Source organism: Lepidothrix coronata, unplaced genomic scaffold (assembly GCF_001604755.1).
Source record: "Lepidothrix coronata isolate B3197 unplaced genomic scaffold, Lepidothrix_coronata-1.0 Scaffold297, whole genome shotgun sequence".
Lineage (NCBI taxonomy): Eukaryota > Metazoa > Chordata > Aves > Passeriformes > Pipridae > Lepidothrix > Lepidothrix coronata.
Genome location: NW_016690477.1, coordinates 413,163 through 423,652, shown reverse-complemented (window position 1 = coordinate 423,652; position 10,490 = coordinate 413,163). Strand labels below are relative to the sequence as shown.

At 36.2% G+C, this 10,490-nt stretch overlaps 1 protein-coding gene across 1 annotated transcript in view; it reads right to left on the bottom strand.

Moving 5' to 3' along the window:
• Window positions 1–10,490, bottom strand: part of MYRIP (myosin VIIA and Rab interacting protein) — a 214,000-nt gene that overhangs the window by 11,763 nt on the left and 191,747 nt on the right. The window contains exons 12-13 of the mRNA XM_017837242.1: window positions 4,636–4,698; window positions 2,197–2,210 (exon numbers count right to left, since the gene is read on the bottom strand). Of these exons, the coding sequence (XP_017692731.1) occupies window positions 2,197–2,210; window positions 4,636–4,698 (77 nt within the window). The remainder of the gene's footprint in view (window positions 1–2,196; window positions 2,211–4,635; window positions 4,699–10,490) is intronic.

Here is a 10,490-nt window from a genome sequence, read left to right as displayed (position 1 = left end):
ATACTTGAACTCCATAAATAGCCTACTGTTTTTTCCATTTATTTTCACAAGAGCCAATTAGATTAAAAACAGATCAATAATCTTATAGGACAGAAGAGGAAATCAATGTTACTTTGTTTTATTATTTGCTTCTACAAGTACCTAATTCTTATTCTGTTCTGTGAGTAGTGGAAAAAAAAAAGGATAAAGGCCAGACACTACATTTTCTTCATCATCTTTACTGATGTATGTTCTCCATTTCACGAAATGTAGCCTTACTCTAGTGTTCATTATTTCTTAAATTTTTATTATCCTTTGTAGTTAATGATGGATTTCCAAAAAATATTAAATTAAATTAGAAAGAGGTGGTTTTATACCAGAATACGAGAATACATATTGGCATTTTTAGAGACTATTTACTACAAAAGAGTTTTTTTTGGTTTCCAGGTAAAGTGGTCTGTGATGGAAATCTTTGTGAAATCAAGATTTTGAGTAAAAAATACCCTACCTTCTCAATAGGTAATGGATAGAGGAAAAAAAGCTCAACAGGAAAGAACAGAATAAAATAGATTATTTTTCATTTGGAAGATAATCAATGATCACCTAGTCCAGCCACCTGACCAATTTAGCGTTGACCAAAAGTTAAAGCACATTGCTAAGGACATTGTCCAAAAGCCTCTTAAACACTGACAGGTTTGGGCATTGATCACCTCTCTAGGAAGCCAGTGTTTGATCAACTCAACAGTGAAGAAATGCCTCCTGAAGTCCAGTCTAAACCTCTGCAGGTGCAGAAATGTGATTTTTAGTTTTTCTAGAATTTTGAGGTAAGTTCTTAGTGGCAGACACAGTTCCATTTTTAAAACTGAAGATTTGCTTCCCATTAAACACTGCATAAGGCAACTAGATGAATGTTCTTAAAGTGTGGGCATCACTGAATGTATCTCAATCCCAGCCTGCAAGCATCTAGACACAGGAGTCACAACATTAAAGCTTTTTAATTTAAGCTTGTGAAACATCTGCTTTTAAAGTATAACAAAGATACAGGACTAGAGTTTAAACACTGAAAAGAAATACATGGCAAGCAAAATTGATTTTCCTTAGAATATATCTGGAGAGTAGATCTCCCAAAACTTAAGACCACAAGCAATATTTCAATGTATTTAAATCTAACATTTGTGAAAATTTTCTGCTAAAAGGTATTTAGAATTCAGCTGTACCTGGGCTGTATTTTACAGAGAAGCAAGAAGAGATTAATATCTCCCTGAGGGAAACATAAAATCAACATGTGGGGAGTTCAAGGGTTCTTAAATTGGAAAGACTGGATATTCAGTTAATGGTTTTGCCGGCTTTTTAGCCTCTTTTCTGAGCAACTGTCAAAAGCTGTTAAAACAGCTCAAGTTCCAACACGGTCAGTTTGCAAATCTAGTGGGCTACTCTAGATATAATTACTTAACACCTGTAAGGGGAAAAAACCAAAATAAATTAAAAAATAGTATAAAAAAATAAAACATGTCCCAGGTTTTAGTACTTCACAATCCTCTCCCCTCCCACCTACGTCAATCTTAGGATTTATGAGATCATATAAAAATCACCTAAAATTCACAGGCACACGCACACCAAGATCATCCTGGTAGGTGGACATTTCAAATTGCTCTAAAGACTTCTTGGCTAATTTATCTTGCCCTTGCAGGAAAGGTCATTATTAACATGTCTAAGTGATTCAGAAGGACAGCTGTCACGCCATGATGAAGACTTTCCTTGTCAAGCAGGTCAGAGAACTAACAGGGATGTGGTAGATGTAGGAAGCAATCTCTATTACAAATATCTAGCACAGAAAAGCTAAATGGAACCATTGTTCTTGAAACACTGCGATGCATTCTGATTTCAACAGTGATACCCTACTTCTGAATTAACACCACTCCTCCCCAGTCAAATCAATTCAGCAGATCCAAATTTGAATGTTTCTAGTAATTATGAGAATTTCATTTTTTTTTTACTGAATTTGAGACTAAGAGTTTAATGAAATGAGGAAAACATGCATTTATCCTTTTTGTGATAATTAATGTCCATGGTCACAAATATGTTAAAGACACAGTCAAAAGGAGATGCTTAATTTCCCTGAGTTCTTTGTGGTTGATTTTTAAAATCAATGAAATAATAAAAAAGTGTGTGTATGCAAGCACATATACATATATGTGTGCATTGAATATAACAAACATCTTGGAAAACTTCTTTACTGTCATTTCTGTGTGTGACTTGACAGATGGAAAGGATTCTTGTTCTGAGAAGATTGTGTTTCAGTGGTCTAAGCTACCTCTTGCTGATTATTAGCCACTTCCCCTTCCTTTCTGCTGTCTTTCTTTCCTTTTCCTGCTGATGCTGCCAATATTTCCTTTGTTGTTTTACTCAAGCATGCTACACTGGAAGGTGCTTTATAGACTATTCTTTTACATTCTTGCACAAAGGATGATGAGTAACTGAAGGAAAGCAGGATGATAAAATGAAAGCAATGTAAATATCCAAACTGCTACAAGTTTGTAGATACAAGGGGAACATTAAGTCCTCGTATGCATCTCAGCAGCCTAGGACATTTTCACATCATTTCCTTAGCATGAACATTATTGCTTTTATTTTTACTGCTCTTAAAATAGTGACGTTCTCCATCACTTGCACAATTTTTTTTCTCCACATTGCATTTTCTCTTCTTCTGCTACTATAACATTATGTCATCTCTAGGTTCCTTTAAACTGGCATGGGAGGCAGTGACTTGCAATTCAACAGAGAGCAGTGACAGCAACAGTTAGATCAAGAAGTAGAGCAAGAACACCTTTCCATCACTGGCAGCCCTGGCATATTGTCCCCATTCTTGATTACTTGTGGTGCAATCATTTTTATCTCCAGTCTCAAGGCATTATATCACGCTCTGAGTCGCGTGCCTGTTGTGCAGTTGATATCCCCCATTTTTTTGTAGGGAGTTGAGGGGTGCTGGGGAGGAGTCAAGTTTTGCTTTGCCACTGATTAATTTGTCCTTTCAGAGTAACCTGACTGAATCCAGGCCTGATGACTACAAAAGTAAATCCCCAAACCTGCCTCACTCATCTCCCCACCCTATGGGAGTTCATTGTACAGCTTTGAGAAGGCCCTGAAAAGCCCAACAAAAGTCCTTCACAGGCAAGCAAGGTCTGAGACAGAAGTCACAGTGTGGGAGGAACAGAGACATCAGTGTCCAACTGTCTGTGGCAGTCATCAACCCTGACCTTCAAAAGATCTTTTTCCTAAAAGTGAGCTGTAACCACTCATTACCACAAAGACTGTGGGAAAAAAAGAAAGCTAAAATTTGCCTTGATATTTGATGGAAGACAAGTATACTATGATAAACTGTGATATTAAGGAATTACTCTTCTGTGCAAGTTTAAGACTTCTGGTCTTGACCTTTAATGTCAATATCTTCATTTATGGGCACTCTTTTACAAAAATAATTATCTTAAAGACTGAGAGCTATTATTCTAGTGACATTCTGCAAAGTACAACACAGAGAAATACAGCCTCTCTTTGTGCTAGGTAACTGTGAATATTATATTTTTACTAATTCAATCCACTATCCTAATGTAGTTACAGATGTTATGCCTATTAATTTGTAATGCCTTATTTCTAGAGACAAGTTGCCTATAATCATGGGAAAGGAAGTGATTTTCCAAGAGGTGAAATATTATGGGCTAAGTTGAAAATGGATATATTTACATTATAAAATCCACAATGGACACAGGCTGATGACATTGCACAAATGGAAAAATATTTTCACTTTAAAATCGCCCTTGATATTTTTACAAACTAAGACCAAGATAATGAAAAGATGATTAAAATTCATAGAACAAAATTTAAATCTGAGAGTAAGGAAAAAAGAAAGAGTTAAAAGGAGAAGTGTTTTGCTAAATTAAGCATCAACTTTTGACGTAAAAAGTGATTCTTATTTTATGATGGAGAGAATGATATATGATATGCTAAAAATAGCATGTATTTTAAAATATAAGCATATGTTTGCTCAGGGAATATAATGAAAATCTGTTTTAATATCTGATCCTCATAACCTGAGATTCAAATAGCATAGAATATGAATTCTCTTTCCACCTAGAAGAATGATAAGCAACAGACACTAGCAATAAAGTAAGAAAATATCTACTCACTGTGTACAAACTCTACAATGAATTAAGGGTTTTGATTTTTTTTTAAATTGGGAGCTTAGAAAGATTTTTGAAGACTGCTATGGTCAGAAAATTTCCTTCCAGATTTCTTAATACAGGTGAGTACATGAGAATAGAAAGATCATACACCTTATCTTTGTGTTGTGTTCTTCTCTACTGATAAAACCAAATTCTCATCACAAAAACAAACAAGAGAGCCAGTCTGCTCCACATGTTTACTTCATGCTCATTGCTCCCATCATAATATATGGCTAGATGTGATTATAAAGTAATTTTCTGCAATGATTATTGATTGTGGCCAAAAGGTATGATTTTTCAGGCCTGATATTTCCAGGAAAACATTTGGAGTTTGAGAGTGTTGGTTGGGAAATGTGGAAACCCTCAATATCACTTCATGGCAGCTCTTACTACGTAAGAGATGTAAGAAGACATAGACAAAACAAAGCTTTCTCACCTGCTGCAATACAGTGGATAAAAACTGCAGCTTTAAATGAAGATCAAAAGCCTTTTGTTTTTCCTAAATAGTGGGAAAGCAGTTAAATAAAAAGGCAGAAAAGTTACATTAACAGCTACAGAGGTTAACATTTATATAGGTTAAGAGTTACAGGGAACTTTAGGATAAACAACAAGGATAAAGAAACTACCAAGAATAAAATACCATAAAATTTAGATTTTACATTTATTAGTAATATATTTAAAATAAAGCAATGCCTAATTTATTTTTATTTGTGGGATTTAGAATAAAAGACTTCATTAAGACAGATATTGCAAATCACACATGAAGCAGATGGAAAGTAGTGATTTCCACCATCACAAAACAAAGTGGCACTAGCAATGGAAAAATACTTTTGCAGCAGTGTTAAGAAGAATAAAAGCCAGCTATCTTCAATTTTTGGGTCTATATGCAAGTTGGATACTATGGTACTCCTACTTACAAAAGGGTCTGTACCTCACTTAGGCTACAGTCAGATGCTAATGTGGGAAACACCTGGGCTAAACTAAGTAAGATGTCTTGTGCCAAATCACTTCCTACTGTTTGCTGCTGTCCCTCTCCTGGACTCACTGTCCCAAAACAAACAAGTAAAACCCTTCAAAGTAGTACTCTTCAGTGACCAGTCAGTAGGCTTACCATAATCCCCCTAATTTACATGGGCCTGTGTAAACTAAACTGACTGGTTTTGCCTTGAAATAATGACGAAACCACAATTACCCTGTTGGGTGTGCTTGGACAGAAGTATCTTCCAGCTGAGAAGCAGCATTTCCTTGAAACTCTTCCAGCTATATCTGAAAGACCTCAGCTTTCAGTGCCAAGTCTCTGGGCAGCTTACAAAAGAAGACAAGAAAATAGTAATTTTTTTGTTCTAGTCTATTTTCCCACTGTTTTTTTCCAGCAGCTTACACTAGTCTTCACTGATTTTCTGCAACCGTACCTGAAAAATGGCTGGTACATTTTCTCCCTAAGTAAATAAATATTTGGTGATCAGAGGACTGAAGGAGATTCCCCTTGCATGCATGCTGGACAGAGCTGGCTTGGGTGTTCATGCACGTAAGTATCAAAATTGAGACTATAGAAAGAATGCTTGACAAAGACACTGCATTCCCTGTGTGAAGCCAGCTGAAGTTTCACCAGAAGTTTCTACTTGTCCTGGTAGATTCCACAGGGCTTTGATTCAGTCGCTCAAACACAGACAAAGTGCAATTTGAAACAGCTTGAAGTATGTGAGGATTTTGAAACAGCACTGTCAGATATGACATGGACCTGGGAGATGCATTTTTGCTCTGGATTAGCACCTTAAGGCCCTGTGGGACACTCTAAGGCATCTCAGATGGTCTGTCTACATCACTATTTATGCAACTATATTGAGCCCAGAAAGTGTCAGAATTGAAGGACCACAAACATCACTGCTCACTTTTGAAAACTTTAAAAAAAGTAAATGCTTGTGGTCTCAATTCTTGAAACTGAAGACTCAGATTTTGACAAAATAAACTTAGGATCAACTTCATATTTCATACTAAAGAGTGATAACTAATACATGGGAGAAACATCTTAAATGGGATTTTTATCCAGCAAACCACTTAATCCTGTTTAAAACTGAACATATACTTGACTGCTTTCTTAAATTAAGAACTTAAAACTTTGGATCTATTAGCCCAATCTGAAGATTATTGTATCCTACCTCTTTTAGACAAAAAAGCCACTGTTTCACCTTCCTGAACCAAAATCTTTTTTTTTTCTCTGCTGTCATTCAAAATCCTGTGCATAGATTATCTGCAGTTCATAAACCTTAGAGATCACTTTTCACAATGATGCCGACATTCAGTTTTCAACCCTGGACTTTGGGAGACTGCCCGGATAATTAACATAATCTTAAAAGCAATGATCCATGAAAACACATGAATTAGTCTGAGCACCTTGCATACAAAAATGTAAACCAAAAGACCCATAAATATCTTCTAAGCTGTTAACCCAGGAAGATATCACTCTACTACATTTTTCAGCATTATTATCATATTGGTAGCAATGTAGTAAAGCTACTATACTTATACTATTATATTTTCTTGCTTAAGTGATCCATGTGGTTCTGACTCCTTTAGGAACTTTTACTCAGACACTTCTAAAGCTTCCAGCATGTGAAGCTGGATGGCAGTTTCCTATTAACCCCTGCCCGGACCAACAAACCAGCCAAAACAGCCAGGAGTTCAGGGAGTTGCAAGATAATGATCACAAAAACTACAGCATCGTGCTCTTTGAGGGCAGTGCATGCACCGGCACAAATAACTAACAGAAGTCCAGCCACCAGGACACACAGGCTCAGTCTTGTTATTTTAGTACTGCTGTAGGATGTAACATTACCCTACTGTGATGCTTTAACAGGTCTGTGATACACAGGAGAGATTCACTGATGTGCATGTCCAATGCCATTTTCCAGCTCCATCAAGGCTGTGAGCATATACTTCTCCACTGACCAAGTCCCATGAGCCCTCCCTTACCTGACCTCCCTTCCTGAGCCCCGGCCACCCTCTCCAAGGCCAGCTCCAGGCAGAGGCACCAGCATACACCACACCAGGGAGCTGGCTGTCTCTGCTGCTGCCGTAACATGCACCCACATGCACAGCTACTGGCTACTGCTCTTGCTAAAGAGAGAGGCCAGGCAGACTTTCTAGCAAGTGTCAATGTCATTATATCAGTAGCTGTACAGTGCTAATTTACCTGGTGAAAAATGTAAGATATACTTGGATCAAAGAATATAGGCCTCTGGCACAAATGCACATTAAAATGTTGTTTGTAGTACAAACATTTCCCAAAATAAAGCTTTATAAAATCAAAGAGAAAGAAAATTTTTCCAGAGAATGAAAGCATAAATATTTTATGGAAAGCTTATTTATGCTGTTATTCATACTGTCAAGCAACTCAGGAGGTTTCACTTAGGAAATGGGATCCCACTGTGCTACTTAACAAACTCACTTAGAGGTTGTCATTCAGAAAAGAGCTACTGTGTCATATAATAATTTCAACAGACAACTACTAAGCCTTGGTTGTAAGATTCTCTGAACAGAACTGAATGCATAAGGGGATTAAAAGAAATTCCTAAACACACAGCACGTTGTCTAAAGCTAATGCAAATAGGAGAGAAACTCAACCTTACTACTGAAGTTTAACTCGCTTGCTCATTAGCATATCTTAAGCAAATTGTAGAACAAAGTAGAAGGAAACAAAAAGAAAAACACAAGGTTTAAACAACTACTTCAATTTTTATGCTATGGGTCAATTTGCAAAAATGGCAGGGTCTAGTCTGTTTTTTAAACAGTATCTCTATAGCTTCTGATAAAGTGGTAACAGTGATAGAATGCATTCAAAACGCAGCCTGCCAAAATTGCCTTCCAGAATGTAATTCTGGCATATACTGTGAAATACAGACCCAACCTATTTATCTTCATGAAAGCATTAAAAGAGAAAGAGAATGGACAGAGGAGAGCATGAACTAAATACATCCTATTTATCATGCTTGCCACTCTCAGGATCGGTATCATTAAGATACTTCCAAGGGGATTAACATTTTGCTTTTTTCTTCAGACATTTGTTTAGGGTTTGGGGGGAGTGAATAAAAAAAGCAAAAACAACTGACCAAAACAAACAAACAAAGGCCCCAACAAAACAACAAAAAAATGAGTACGACAGAAACAACTGTGCAAATCATTGTGCTCGTAGGAGATGTTTCACTAAGACAAAGTTGCACAAGTGTGAATTTTGGTTTGCTCACACCTAAAGTGCAGAGGAGCTGAAGGCCAACTCTGCTCTGAGCACGGCTTTGGATGAAAACTGCTGCTATTCACTGCACAACTAAGACAAATGGGCTTTTCAGGGCTCTGCACACCTCTGAAAGACCATGAACTACTTCTGTAGTGTAATAAGCACAAAATATTTTCCATAAAAAACAAGTCTGCTGTAGGACTACATTTGTTTTAAAACAAGAGCTGTGAATTTCCATAAGACCATTTTAGGCAATCACAAATTGAGAAATAATGAAAATGATTGTGCTGAAATCGAAGAAAATTTAAGTCTAAGACACAAAATTAACTTGTGTTAATTAATCCCACCTAAATTCCTCAAGTACCCCACATGAACTAAATAATTAACTCAAAGGTCATCATATTCAAATTTGCATTTTAAAGGCAGACATACAACACAAAAGCTCAGTTTGAAGTGAGAACTGAGAAACTATAAATTCCCAACAACTTAAGCTAATTCTCCACTCAAGCTGTGACAATTTTTACCATTGCTTCAGATCTTAATATACTAAATATTAAAAGCATCAGATTTTAAAAGCATCATCTCAATGTGTGATTACATGATATTCCCAGCTTCCATTATAAACAGAAATCTAAATTTTTAAAGGTGCCAAGAGGTGAAAGTCAGATTTCCATGAGCACTAGGTACTTAATTTTCAACGATTCAAAAACAATAGATTTTTTTTGAAGTTTTATTCTATAGTGAGGGTACTAGAACTAGAAATTCACAGTGATTTAAAGTTGCTAATGTGTTCCAGAATAAGCTTATGAGAACAGAAGACTAAAGTAAACAAAGACAAGCAACTTCGCTAAAATATAAGCAAGATGACTAAAGTACAGTATTTAATTTATGTTCAGGAACACAAAGCAGATTGTAGGCACTCCAGCTCTCTTTTCAGTGGTTCAGAATTAGTGCTTCTGTATACCTAATTTGAAACTTGATGACCAGGTCAGAAGTCTGTCTCTGACCAAGAATGCTGAGTGCTAGTCTGAAAGATCTGTAAATCCTTACATATGCATTCTCCAAAATCAGGTTTCTTAAAGAGACAGCATATTGGGACATATGGCTTTGAAGGCATCTAAAATTACTGGTTCCCTGAAAATAGATTTTCTATGCTTGTCTTCACATGTCATCTACTCATCTTAAAGATATTGCATCTTTTATGAGTTTAGCCATGTCTTTGTATTTTAGATTGTCATGATTCTTACAGCCACAACTGGTATTATGCACTGTCATCTTCAGTACTTCATTGTAAGATGTTGGTCAGCCACATTTCCAGAGAGAAGGCACGTGTCAGAAGATTTTAAATTACCTTTAAGGACAACTGTCAAGAATAAGAATGAAAGCAGCATGCTTGTTTCTCTACAGGTGGAGAAAGTTCCCCTTACAATTCCACTGAAATCTAGACCATGATGAGTACTAGAGTATTCTGGTTTCTTTATTATAGACAAAAAGAATAAATACTGTGACCATTAATGACTAAAACTTTTTTTTTAACCCAATAAAGAATCAGGAATTCCAAGCATTTCCTTTTTGCTGAACATGGTATGCCTCTTCTTTCTTTAAATTTAAGAAAATTTTATTGAGGAAAAAAATATTAATCTTTGCTTTATTTAAATAACAGACTTGCAAATGTTAAAGAAATAACAAAATTAGAAGAGGAAAAAAACAATATTACTTTGTAGATGGATGCAGATGAATAAGTACACCACAAAACACACATTTGGCATTTTCTGTGCTCAGTTCACCATATAGGAGCATTTCAGAAAGTCCTATTTACAGCTTTTAATTCTAGACTTCAGTTGCATCATGTTATACCCTAGCTAGCCTGTATATGCCATTGAATAATGTGATATCGCTGTTTTGTTTTTGTAAACCAAAGAAAAGAAAACTGAATGCTGCTAACAAGCGCTGATGATAAAAGTTTTATGTGATTTCCTTGGAAAGGAAATTGTTTGTACATCGTGGAGGTACTACTCCTGTGTAGTCTGTGGCTAAATAACTCAGAACCAGAGAGT